This window comes from Podarcis tiliguerta, assembly GCF_965153285.1.
Source record: "Podarcis tiliguerta genome assembly, chromosome: 4".
Taxonomy (NCBI): Eukaryota; Metazoa; Chordata; class Lepidosauria; order Squamata; family Lacertidae; genus Podarcis; species Podarcis tiliguerta.
Genome location: NC_139537.1, coordinates 13,070,328 through 13,084,607, shown reverse-complemented (window position 1 = coordinate 13,084,607; position 14,280 = coordinate 13,070,328). Strand labels below are relative to the sequence as shown.

Genomic DNA, 14,280 nt, shown 5'->3' with positions numbered 1-14,280 from the left:
TATTTTGCCGGACTGACTCTAGCTACAAAAGCTGAGACTGAGGAAGAGGCCAGAGATTATTTTGCCGGACTGACTCCAGCTACAAAAGCTGAGACTGAGGAAGAGGCCAGAGATTATTTTGCCGGACTGACTCCAGCTACAAAAACTGAGACTGAGGAAGAGGCCAGAGATTATTTTGCCGGACTGACTCCAGCTACAAAAGCTGAGACTGAGGAAGAGGCCAGAGTCTGTTTTGCAGGCCTCTTAGTGCAGACCCAGGTCATCGAGCCTGAGCTTCCGCCATCCGCCATGAACCACCATTGGCAGCAATGGCAGAAGATATGTTCTCTGTTTTTATGATACTATTTTATTCTCTTGATAATTATGCTGCTTTAAATGCGCATTTCATATTTGACTTCCTTTGGGTATGCTTTCGTTTGAAATGTATAAGATAAAAAATTGTTACCTTTGCTGCGTTAAATGTGCATTCTGCATTTGACTTCCTATGTGGTGTTTTATTTGCTTTGGAGGAGTTAGCTCGCTGAGTGAAAAGCCACGTTTTACTGTCTTTACATTTTCATTATTTTCATTATGTATTCTGTGCTTTGTATACTGTAATTTTGTGTTGTGAACTACCCTGAGACCTATGGGTATAGGGCTGTATACAAATGTAACTAAGTAAATTTTAATAATAATAATAATAATAATAATAATAATAATAATAATGGTTTCCTGTGAATTATGTTTCTTTGAACGTATACTTTATGTCTGACTTTTTTTCTGGAATTGCTTCCTTTGATGTTTTAATATAGGTTGCAAACTGCTTTGAGATTCCAATCCCCTTAAAAATATGAATTGTAGAAATAAAAAGAAAAACAATAATCCCTTTCCCAGTCCTTGCTTCAGGGAGTATTCATGTTTATTCTGAGTATTCATTTTTCCTGTAGAAAAGAGCTGCTTCTGGGATGTTGTACTCCTGGGTGGAAAAGATGCAATACTGCTGATATCAGGATTTGGGTGAGGACAGGTCTTTTTGCACAGGGCAGCCTGGAAGATGTGGAAGCAAGGAATTGTCTTAAACTGCAGCTGATTTCCTTGGATTCTCTGCTCAAAGCAGCAATGTTATTTCTATTTTATTTATTAAATTTATATGCCTCTTTACTGTGCTTTCAAAAGTGTTTTACAAAATACAGTAGCACTGCTTAGGGTGGTGGACCATACGATGGTTTTGAAGCTCAGGCTTGCCACTCTCTGGAGCATAGCTGTCAACGTTTCCCTTTTTTTTAAGGGAAATTCCCTTATTCCGAATAGGATTCCTCGCAAGAAAAGGGAAAAGTTGACAGCTATGCTCTGGAGCTGCACCCATCACAATCTCATGTGGCATGCAAAGCAACATCCAGTTTTCTACAAGCATTTTAAAAAAAATGACAAGAAAATGAAGAAGCATATTATTCCTGCAGAGGTCGATAAAAACTGTGCTGTATTTGAACATCCTTACAAATGAAGTGTAATTACAATGAGCGCTTTTCATTTCTGGCAGATAACATATAAATAGGTACAAAATCCTCTGTCTCTTTCCGTTTCCTCTTGGTTTTCTGCGATACATTCATCAAAAGAACTGGCATTAAAACAGTCGCAGGAGTCAGGTGTCTACAGAGAAAGGAGGTGGATGAGGTTTTGCCAAATGCAAAAAGGTTCTCTTCTCCCCGCCCCCCATCCCACTGCCAGATTTCGTTTTAAAACATCCGTGACTGTCTGTGCCAGAGAAGAAGAGTTCTAGCATCATGTGCGAAAGCTACACCTGGTATGTGAACTTGTCGAAAAGCAATTTTGGCATTCCAGAGAGGGACCACAATAACTGGGGAAAAAATAAGCACCATTAACACCCTTGAGAACAGTTGGGTGGAGCGGAAATAAAGGAGATACATACACCGGGGGGAGTTCTCACCTGACACATTCTAATTTGTAGAATCATAGAATTGTAGAGTTGGAAGGGACTCCGAGGGTCATCTAGTCCAACCCCCCCTGCAATGCAGGAATCTCAACACACGGTCTCCCATCCAATTTGAAACCATACCGGACCCTGCTTAGCTTTGCAAATGCACTAGCAGGCTTCCTGTTGAAAGGCTTTACCCTGATGAAAATGTGCTGCTGAGTTTGATTGCTCTGGTCTGGTTTGTAAACATTCATCAGATGATCTCGGTCTCTGCTGAACATCTGCAAAGTGGACATCTGCAGGGAGGTCTGATGCAAGGTTAAAGAATTGATATTTCTGGGGATGCTTGCCTGGCGCTAACTATAGTTTAATTAATGAATGGCTTGGCAGAACAGCAGAGATCATTCTGTGTGTGACTAAAGAGTTAATTCTTTAACAGTAAGTCAGCTAACCGTGTGTGTGTGTGTGTGTGTGTGTGTGTGTAGGTTTTCCGTGGCAACCAATCACAGCAACATGACCCTCACTGAGGGTCTGATTGGCTGTGTCTTTCTGAGGGAGTTTTTCCTCTGTCTGTTTGGTTGAATGTCTCTGTCACATACAAGGCCTGAACTATCCCCAACTGATTTAATGATAAAAACATACCAAAGAACATTTTTCAAGTCCAATCCAAATGCGGACTGGGATACAGATCTTTGCTTAAAAGACTTGGAAATGGAAGGTCTTCAGCAGGTGCCAGAAAAGACAATAGAGAAGATGCCTGTCTTAACATGTAATAAGAGTTTCAAAGCACAGGTGCTGCTACACTAATGGCCTGATTCAGACACAGATGGAACAGACCTCCTGGTGAGATGGTATCTGCATGAAACCCTCTCTTACCAAACGGTATTATCATGTACTTTTGTATTTTACTTGTATATTACTTTGAGACTCCCTATTTGTTGTGAAGCAATAAATAAATTCAATAAACAAAAGGGATGGGTCTCATTTGATAGGCTTTTTTTTATAGTGGACAGGTGAGGAATTAGAAGTACTTTATTTTCTGGATTTTTCTATCTTCCGCTTTTAACCTCTTTCCTACTCTTGTTACGTCTTTTCTTTTTCTTTATTTCCCTCTCTCCCCTTTTTGTGTTTTTATCCAGATAAAAGTTTGTTTGTTTGTTTAAAAAAGAGAAATATATTACGTTTGGTATTTTTCTCTATAAACCTTAAGAATTTTTTTTAAAAAAAAGATTGATCAAATATTCTTAATGTCTGCTGGTTTCCTCTTTCATTCCTTTTGTTATATTTGCCGATACGTTTTTTAAACCAAGTGGGAGGGACTAACATTGACCGCGGTCTCACTTTTTCATCACAGCTCTCATGCACTGCAGGGGTGCTTGGGAAACCATGGTTTGTACCAAACATCGCTAGATGTGATAACTGAGCCGACATACCATTGTTATTACCTTCCCTGCACCCTGGAGGTTGCTGCACCACATAAATGGGAATACTGAGCAGATGGGAAATGAAGCGAAATCTGCTCCTGCTAACCATGGTTTGGGGGCAATGTCTGAACTGAGCTGCTTAAATGGGGAGAATCCGTTTGAGCAACTGTCTGTGTGTAAAGGCCTGGGGGAAAGGCCACCCGCCATGCACAAAGCTGAAGATGCAATGAAGCATAAGTTGGTGAGATGCTACCTTGGAACAACCAACAGTTTCAGAACTTTTCTCTCGTTTTGACACAGACCAACCCAGAGTCTTGCCTGCCAACTGCAGGGGTCAATGATGCTTGCTGCAGTTCTCTTTCGTGCCTGAAGAGGGCACTGAGGCCGGTGAGTCCACAGCAGCTCAGTCCTTTATGTTCCAGATGGGATGGAGGAGAATCTCAATTCGGTTTGCATTTAAATGTGAACTTACCTAATTTGCATTTTCAGCATCAATATGCGAACCAAAACACAGCCGCCCTTCGAAATTCACATTTTGAAGGATCTTGCAAGTGTGGTTCTCTGGTCAGGTGACATGTACAAAAATGCATATGTATTAAATGCACTTATTGGCGGGAAAATGCATTATATTAATGGAAATTGCATTGCAAAAAATGTGGTTGACAGGGAAGACTGCATACAAAAATGTGCACAGAAAGAACTCAGGCCAATGTAAGTTTCACTAGTGGGAGTGGTCCCTACTCTCAAATAGTCAATAGTCAATAGTAACAAAAACTAATCTATTCAAAAGTAAGTATTCTGACAAGGATTACAAACTCAAATAGAGATTACAAACTCTAACGGAGATTACAAACTCATCAAGATATGTATAACACAGAAATTCGTTAGAGAATTAGAGATAAGACTTTATGAGTAGAGATAAGTTCATGTTAGTCCATAGTCAGATTTGACGTGGAGGTCTTTAGAGCAGAAGTCAATTATGGATCAAAAACTCCCACCATTGAAACTTACATTGGCCTGAGTTCTTGGTGTGCTTTTTTTCTTGGTATATTTAATAACAAGAACTCCAACTTACAAAAATGTGCATGGCAGAAGTTTGCATTAAAATGCTGACAAATTTTCACAGGAATTCTGTTAAAAGAAAATTGCAAAATGATGCTGAAATGCGGAGAACAGAACTCAAGATGGGGAAAACGAGAGATTGTGATAAACTGAAACGGCCATCTTCTCCTGTCCCTAATTGCGAGGCACCAGCCCGGCTTCCGAGACTGCACTGTGCTCTGGAAAAACAGCTGAACCCTGGAGAGATTGTGTTTGGCAATCTTGGTGTGCGAAGGCTCGAATGCCCTTCTCAGTTTGCATCTATTATGCTAGGGGATAGCAGTGCAGTTAAAAGGGAAAAAAGTGGGAGGGGGAACCTCACTAAAACTTGCCTGCTCTCTAGTTGCTGAGAATCGCTGGAGAATTTGGGGGGAAACAAGAGGAAAGGTAAAACCACAGGAGAAAAAAGAAAGACAAGGCATAAATAAAGGTAATAGATCCCACACAGCAAGCAGGACTCAGTAAATTTACTTCTGAACTCCGCATTGGCATGGGCTACCCAGCGAAAGAAAGAAAGAGAGAAAGAGAGAAAGAGAGAAAGAAAGAAAGAAAGAAAGAAAGAAAGAAAGAAAGAACAGCTGCTTCTGCTGCAAAGCCCACTTAGCCTTGCCAGTCCCTCTAGCTAGAAGGAAACTTTGCCCTGGCTTGAACAGACTCGGGGCAGTTGAAATTTGATGCTCTTGGGAGGTGCCTCTCCTCTCCTTCAGCTGTTCTCTGGGTAAAGGTCAAGGTAAAGGACCCCTGGACGGTTAAGTCTAGTCAAAGGCAACTATGGGGTTGCGGCGCTCATCTCGCTTTCAGGCCGAGGGAGCCGGCGTTTGTCCACAGACAGTTTTCTGGGTCATGTGGCCAGCATGGCTAAACCATTTCTGGCGCACGGAGGACTGTGACGAATGCCGGAGCACATGGAAACGCCATTTACCTTCCCACCTCAGTGGTACCTATTTATCTACTTGCACTGGCGTGCTTTCAAACTGCTATGTTGGCAGGAGCTGGGACAGAGCAACTGGAGCTCACCCTGTCGCGGGGATTCGAACCGCTGACCTTCTGATCGGCAAGTCCTAGGCTCTGTGGTTTAACCCACAGCGCCACCCGCAGAGACAGGGCTCAGTGGTAGTACATCTGCTGTTCATGCTGAAGGTCCCGGATTCAGCCCCCCATCCGCAACTACAGGTAGGGCTGGGAATGTCCCTTGCATTTTTTTAAAGGCTGGGATATATATTTTTGCACAATTCTGTAACCCTAGGGCGAAAACAATGAGAGAGGGAGGGAGTGGCTTCATGATCAGTGAGGGCCAACCAATCAGAACCGTGTACAGCACAGCTCCAAGAAGGGAGAGGTGGTTTTGCGATTGACACAAAGGAGCAGCCAATCAGCGCTGTGCACAGCCCTGCTCCAGCTAAGTGGGAGGTGGCTTTGTGGGCTAGTAGAACCAACACTGTGCCAATCCAGCTTTGGCTGCAAAGCAGAACAAGTTAGTGGAGAAGTCTGTGCATGTGGCCCAATATGGTGGGTGTGATGCGATGGTGGACTAGCTTCCAAAACACCCTGAGATTCTTAGGAATTTACGGTAAATTCTGAAGCTGTTCTGTGCTCCCACAGACTCACAATATCCCCCGCTCTGAATATAATAGCTTCCAGAAATAGAAATCAGAGCTACCGACGCTAAATACATTTCAGACAAAAAGCCTTTTTCAGGGACAACTTGACTGATGCAAAGCATATCATCTATCTGCATGGGAGCATCAAAGCTGAGTGTTTTTCTTCTCTTGCTTGCCTGGAGAAAGCAGCCACGGCAGTGCAACAAAAAACAAAACAGCCACACTCACGCCTACCCCTGTCTCACTTCAACTTTAAATTGGCCACCAGCCCTGGTTCAGCTCCTATCAACGCCGTGCTCTCTGACTTGACTTGAGGGCCAGGAGCCCCAGGAGGAACAGTTTGCAAAAATCAAATGCAAAGCGCACAAGTTGCAGAGCCTCCCAGCCATGACATGGGCACCAGGAAATGGAGTTGTGGGAGAAGGGCAGGGCCAGATGTGCACCCCAGGATGCCCCAGTATCTAAGGCCAGCTTGGCTGTGCATAGTATGTAACACAAAGCACCTTTACAAACAAGACAGACTTCCCTATTGATTCCTGCATCCAGGTATTTATAAAAAAGAAAAACAGAACTGCACCCCATAGCACCGGCAATATAGAAGAGTTTCGCTTCCCCTTTCCCCCCCACCCCACCCTGCCCCCGATTCAGCAACCGAGGCCGTTTATTTTCTTTCTTTCTTTTAAAAAAAGGATGCCCATTGTCTTTAGCCGTCCCGGCAGTGCTGATAGTTGCCTGTAATCCAGTAGCAAATCTGCGCGTATTTGAGGGGAGTGATGCGAACGGCCACATTGAAATCCTGTGGGGAGCCGTTTGTGTCCACCCACTGGTGCCCGGAAAATATCCCAATGATCTTGCGCTCCCACTTGCGGCTCTGCCTCTTCCACATCCGTACGTAAACTCCCGAGCCGCTGGCGCCCGGCTGGGCGTCACACTGCTGGTACAAGAGGTCATACGTTTCGTCTTTGACGTCGCAGAAGCGGTAGACCAGGTTCCCTGGCCGGTCGTTGTCATACCCCGAGAAGTGGATTCTCCCGCCAGGCAGTTGCTTTGCGGCCGGGCTCACGCCAATCTTCATAAACTTCCGTTTATGGGGTTTCTTGAGCTCCAAGAGGGCATAGTCGTAATCCATGCCAATGTCGTTGGCATTCCCTTTGATCCACCCTTTGGGGACGTGAGTCCGTTTCACTCGGATCCACTGGAATTTCATCCTTTCCGGTTCAGGGGAGCTACTGATGTTCACCCCCTTGCTGCCATCTTTCAGCTTCGGCCGCAGAAACCCCACGCGCAGTTTCCTGGCCCCTTTGACGTAGCTTTTGCCATCGTGGATGCAGTGGGCGGCCGTCAGGACATGCTTCTCGGCCACCAAAGTCCCGGTGCAGCCCGTGGACAACTTCACAGAAGTAGAAAAGGGGTAGTTGAGCAAGAAGTCCTTGCCGAAAATGCTGAACCTCGTGTCGTATCCGTAGATCTGCCTCTTGGCCCGAGATCTGCTCTGCGTCCCGGCGCTCCCGCCGGTCAGAACGTAGATGCCGACTTCCGTCTCAGTTCGGGAGCCGTTGGAGTACAAAGTTTCGTAGGACAAGTAATCCTTCACCTCTTCGTAAGTAGGTAGCGGGGAACTCTTATGGCAAGACGGGCTGCAAGAAGAGACCACTTCCAGCTTAGCTTCGGCATCAAACTGTGGTTTGTCCAAATGAGTAGTTGATTGTGGCAGAACGACGGGGACTCTGTAGGCTGGCCAGGTGGGCCTCCAATGGGAACTGGAAGGTAGAACACCGTTGATGGTCCACAGGAGTAAGAAAAGGCATGGTAGGCTAGCCATGGTGAAGCCTGAGCTGTGAAAAGGAAGGAAGATGTTACTTATTTATCATTTATATATCATATTGTGATTTATTACAGAACATCAAAGTAGATCATAGAACTGTAGAGCGGGAAGAGACCCCGTGGGTCTTCTAAATCCGACCCCTTGCAATGCAGGATTCTCAACTAAAAATCCAAGACAGATGGCCACCCAATCTCTGCTTAAAAACCTCCAGAGAAGGAGAGTCCACCATCTCCTAAGGGAGATCATTCTACTGTTGAATAGCTCTTACTGTCAGAAAGTTGGAATCTCCTTTCTTGTAACTTGAAGCCATTGGTTCGAGTCCTACCCTCCACAGCAGGAGAAATCAAGCATGTTCCACGTAACAGCCCTTGAGATATTTGAAGGTGATTATCATATCTCCCCTTAGTCTCCCCTTTTCCTGGCTAAACATACCCAGCTCCCTCAACCACCGAGATCCATGCATTGGGAACCTCAAGACTTGGTTACTGCAAGATGGTTATTGAGATGGAGCTACTCTTGGGCCTCATGTGGAGAATCCAGCTGGTGCAAAACGCTGGTGCGAGATTCCTGAGTGGAACAAATTACCTCCAACGCATAACTCCAGTGTTCAAAAGTCTACACTGCCTGTCCAGATACTACCAGGCCAGATTCATGGTTCTTGTAATTAATTTACTAGGCCCTTAATGGTTTGTGTGGCTACCTCAAGGCTCACCTAATCCCTGCCGGATCACTGGGGTCTTCAGGGGAGTCACTGTTTTGTGCTCCCACATGGCTCTGATGTTCCACTCATTTCAAGCAGTATTGTGGGCCCGATTCTATGAAACTCCATTCCCAATGACTAGCCCAAGGCCACCCAAAGGAGTTCATAACTGAAATCCCAGCCATCTCCAGATAGGACTGAAGAGGTCAACCCTGCCTGGAGAGCTCCGGCCAGTAAGTATTGACAGAACTGGAGATGGCAGGGATGGAACCTGCCACCTTCTGCATGCAAAGCAGATGTTCTGCAATTGAGCTATGGCTCTTCTGCAGTCCACAATTCCACACTGGTTCTAACTTGTTAGCAAGAAGCATCCCACAGCTGAAACAAACAGACCTGAGACGAGAGATACATGATCTTGTTTATTCTGCTCTTGAGGTCTAGGGGCTCCTTTCCTTCACAGTCGCAAGCGGTGAAGAAGCCCAATTAAATAGCGTAACCTTTCAGATTTGCATTGGGGGAAACAGAGCGGATCTACTGGTGCAGCTAAATTGGACAGTGTGTGTGGGTGAGAATTGTAGACTAATAGCAGCCACCATTTTCCATGTTAAATTAAATCCCCCAGGAAACCCAGGGGAGTGTTCTTCCTCGGCTTGGATAATAAAAGCCACATTGTAGGGTGTATTTGTAGATGACAGGCAGATTAAGTGAGGTCTCCAGTAGCGAAGAGCCGCAGGTACCACAACTGTGCCAAGGAAATATGCAGGACTTTGGCTTATTTGAAAATTAGCCAGGCAACTGAATCACTGCAGGAGCCCAAGTGCTCCCTTGCGCGAGAGGAGGAGGGAAGGCCTGCCCATTCCTGATAAGGGATTACTCAAACAAATCACAGCTATTAGATGCAGCTTATGCATATTTAAACTCGGCTGGGGTTAAACCAATAATGGCCGGAGCAGCTTAGCATCATTCTTGAAATGCCTCAAAGGAACAGAATACAACCGGCTCTTAGAGAAGGTGTCCGCAGCTGTGCGAGGGAGGAATGGTCCCTCCTAGCATTCACAAAGCAGTCCTCTGTGCTGCAACCCATAATTCCACCCCACGCTGCCTTCAGTCTGCGGATAATCAGGTTACCTGCTGTACCTGGCCAGAGTTAGGCCACAGCTCTGCTACTGCCAGTCCTCAAAACATCTCCAGATGGAGACTGAGTGGGTGCTTGCCTGCTTCTCTAGTTTGTTTTCTATACCACATTTATTTCCTCCTCCTGCTGCTGCAAGGAGCTGAGGATTCACCTCCAATTATTCCTCTTAACAACCCTGTGAGGTTGGTTGGACCAAGAGATGATGACTAACTAAAGTCAAGAGATGAGGTCACTAAGTAAGTGTTATTATTTGAGCCCTGGCGGAATATCTATCTGTTTTCCATGCTGCACAGCACAAATCCACGCAAATTATTTGATCCAGGTAATAACCTGGATGGATGGGAGGCGTAGCTAATGGCACAGAAGACAGAATCAGGATTCAAAAAAGACCTTAAAGAAAATTCCACCTAAACATTAGGAAGAACTTCCCGACAGTAAGAGCTGTTCGACAGTGGAATTTGCTGCCAAGGAGTGTGGTGGAGTCTCCTTCTTTGGAAGTCTTTAAGCAGAGGCTTGACAACCATATGTCAGGAGTGCTCTGATGGTGTTTCCTGCTTGGCAGGGGGTTGGACTCGATGGCCCTTGTGGTCTCTTCCAACTCTATGAGTCTATGATTCTATGACCTTAACAGATTGGAGAACTGGGCCCAAACTAACAGAATGAATTTCAGCAGGGACAAATGTAAGGTTCTGCACTTAGAAACAGGAAGAACCAGATGCACAAATATAAGATGGGGGACACCTGGCTTGTCAGTAGAACATGTGAAAAGGATCTAGGGGTCTTGGTGGACCACAAGCTTAACATGAGTCAACAGTGTGATGCAGCAGCAAAAAAGCTAATGTTCTTCTGGACTCCATCAACAGAAGTCTAGTGTCCAGATCAAGGGTAGTAATACTACCACTTTATCCTGCCTTGGTCATACCACATCTGGAATACTATGTCCGGTTCTGGGCACCACAATTTAAGAAGGATGTTGACAAGCCGGAAAGTGTGCAGAGGAGGGCAACCAAAATGATCAGTGGCCTAGAAACCCCTAAGCCTTTTGAGGAACGGTTGAAGGAGCTGGATATGCTTTGCCTGCAAAAGAGGAGACTGAGAGGAGGTATGATGGACATCTTCAGATATCTCAAGGGCTGGTTTAGATGCTCCACCTGGTGCAGAGGATGGCAGCCAGATTGATGATTGATGGGGGCATGTGGCCAGAACATGTGAAACCAGATTGATGGGGGCATGTGGCCAAGAACATGTGAAACCATTGTTAAAACATCTGCACTGGCTGCCTATCTACTACTGAGCCAAGTTCAAGGTCCTTGGAGGAATTTACAAAGCCCTGGACAACTTAAGTCCAGGGTACCTCAGAGACTGCCTGAACCCTGATATCCTGGTTTCTAGGTCGTCGGTTGTTTCCCGAGTTGGCGAGGCTAGTTTGACAACCACAAGGAACCGAGCCCTAAGCGCCACCAGCCTCCTCTTGCGGAATGGCTCTGCCAGCAGAGATTAAGCGGGCGCCTTCTGTGCCAACTTTTAAACGCCTGCTGAAAACATCAGGCTTATGCAGGCAATTAACACATCTTTCCATAACAGTTAGCCGTTTCTGATTTTACCTTTCTACGTGGTTTGGTACTGTATGGCTTTAGATAAAATTCTTGTATGCCGCACTGGTATTTTTTTAATGAATAGCAAAACTTCAGGAGGCAACAGCTGGTGTGTTCATGCCCTTCTTTTCCCTGGTCCAGGTGGCAGGATGGCATGGAAGGAGCTCTCTTTCGAAAAACAGAAGCAACACTCAAAACATGCCCGTGCTGCATAGCATCCAACTGACTATGCAGCAGTCATTCGGGGCAGATCACTAGGTGAGCCTATTACAGCTGCAATTGCTTTTCTCCATCAGCTGCTCCGTCAAATCAAAAACAAGGGAAACTTGCAAGAAAATGTGCTTCAAGAACTGTGCCTACCGATGGGAGTGATTTGTATGTGTGCGTTTTCAAGTGCTCCAATACTGTTGTTTTACCTGGCTTGCTAAGTTTGCTGCAAATCTCCCTTGCCTGCTGGCTTAGCTAGCTCAGCTGAATTAAAAGAAAGGGAGAGGAACGAAGAATATCCAGCTTCCTTTTTTTTTTGCCTCTAGGCACTGTCATGTCCAGAAGATGTCACTGTCGCTGGAAAACACGACGGCATCAAGGGAACTGACTAGGGAACGCTCTGTATCAGCTGGAACATCTGGCATATTTTTCTCTACAGGCCTTATTGCAGAGATAGATGAATGGTGATTTGGGGGTTTAGGGAAACCAAAAGGAGGAATACTGTATATTGAAGGTGTATAAAGGAGCATCATCTTGCATAAAAATTATGGGCAAGTTGGACAGTCTCCTCCTCCTCGCATAGCAATAAGGGTTCCATGATGATGATGGTGATGACGATGACAACAACAACAACAACAACAACAATTTAATATTTATACCCCACCCATCTGGCTGGGTTTCCCCAGCCACTCTGGGTGGCTTCCAACAAACTGATGTGCTATAAGTTAAGGACAAGGCATAGGAACACACTTCTTTGGGTGTCCCATAATGGAATGTGGAATGTGGAATTTACAGCCCACCTATCTATGTTGACTTGGATGGCATGCTTAAAATGGGACAGACAGATTCGTGGAGGATTGCTTTATCAATGGCTATTTGCTGCATCCATGGAGCTTTGATGTTCAGGAACAGGGAGTCTTTGCATTCCAGGTGCTGGGATGAACAGTGGGGCAACAGCAGGAGAAATGGAAAGATAATGCCATTTTAGAGCCAATGTGGTGCAGTGATGAGAGGGCTGGACTAGGACCTGGGAGATCAGGGTTCAAATTCCCACTACAGCCAAGAAGCTCCCTGGATGACCTTGGGTCAGTCACTTCCCTCAACCTTTTCTACCCCACAGAATGGTTGTGAGGATGGCAATGGGGGGGACGGACGATGACCCATATATTCCACATTGGGCTTCTTTGGAAGATGGGATATGCATGTATTATTATTATTAATAATAATAATAATAATTCATTTCCTCATCTTTTTCATATTTCTCTATTGGTACCATTACCTCATGCTACTTAATGATTAAGTTCCATCTTACTTTCTTTTTGAAGCACGCACTGGGTAAACAAATTTTATTACAGTGGTACCTTGGGTTAGATACGCTTCAGGTTACAGAATCTGCTAACCCAGAAATAGTACCTCGGGTTAAGAACTTTGTTTCAGGATGAGAACAGAAATCACGCAGCAGTAGCACGGCAGCAGCGGGAGGCCCCATTAGCTAAAGTGGTGCTTCAGGTTAAGAACAGTTTCAGGTTAAGAACGGACCTCCGGAACAAATTAAGTACGTAACCAGCGGTACCACTGTATTATGGTCACAGACCAGTTCCGGCTCACTTACAATATCAGGAAAATTATAAAACACAACAGGAATACATTGAATGGCAATTGGGTATAACAGAGACAATTCAGATATAGTGGCAGTTAAAAATATATATTAAATCTTGATCACTAAAAAATAACCTAAAATTGCACTGGGTAAACTCTTATTTAAAACAACCACCGCTCCTGATTTTATTCCTTGGAAAAGGATCAGAAACAGTCCTTTGACTGCATGAGTCCTGTAGAATCCAGGAGGCCATTAGAATAGCCTGTAGGAGGAGCAGCATCCTGTTCTCACAGTAGCCAACTTGACGCTCGTGGAAAACCTGCAAGCAGGATTGAGCACAAGAGCACTTTAAGCTCCTGTGGTTTCCAGCAGCCGCCATTCAAAAGCATTGCTTCCTCCAGCTATGGGGGCCAAGCACAGCCATCATAGCTAATAGCCACCAACAGCAAGGCAACATTGCTGTCTTCAACTCCTCCATCACTTTTGGGTGAGATTACGTTTAGTAGGCTTCACAGGGCCGAAGCCAGGGTTTCTGTCACCTGGGGCAAAGACCCAGTTTGTCACACACACCCCATGTGTGTTTGCATGTGTATAAACACACACACACACACACACACACACCTCAAAACAATTGTTCAGAAAGGGCCTAAAAAGGAGTTTGAAAGAGGCTGGAGAAGAGATAAGTCTCTCCAAAGAGTAAAATTGTCTCTGTGTGTATCTGGCTTTCATTCAACCTTAAGTAGATCTCATCAGAAAGTAACAGATCATTTGAGGAATTCTAAGAAGTATTATGGACGCGGGTGGCACTGTGGGTTAAACCACAGAGCCTAGGTTGCTGATCAGAAGGTTGGTGGTTCGAATCCCAGCGATGGGGTGAGCTCCCGTTGCTCAGTCCCAGCTCCTGCCAACCTAGCAGTTTGAAAGCACGTCGAAGTGCAAGTAGATAAATAGGTACCGCTCCAGCAGTAAGGTAAACGGTGTTTCCATGCGCTGCTCTGGTTCGCCAGAAGCGACTTAGTCATGCTGGCCACATGACCCGGAAGCTGTACGCCGGCTCCCTCGGCCAATAAAGCGAGGTGAGCGCCACAACCCCAGAGTCGGCCACAACTGGATCTAATGGTCAGGGGTCTCTTTACCTTTTTAAGAAGTATTATGACTGTATGATCTAACAACAACA

The 14,280-nt window shown here is 45.3% G+C and overlaps 1 protein-coding gene across 1 annotated transcript in view; it reads right to left on the bottom strand.

Annotated features, from left to right (window-relative positions):
* Positions 1 to 1,442: 1,442 nt before the first annotated feature.
* PRSS23 (serine protease 23) overlaps positions 1,443 to 14,280 on the bottom strand; it is a 21,293-nt gene continuing 8,455 nt past the window's right edge. Inside the window, exon 2 of the mRNA XM_083436680.1 lies at positions 1,443 to 7,876. Coding sequence (XP_083292806.1) covers positions 6,745 to 7,876 — 1,132 coding nt within the window. The 3' untranslated portion in view covers positions 1,443 to 6,744. The remainder of the gene's footprint in view (positions 7,877 to 14,280) is intronic.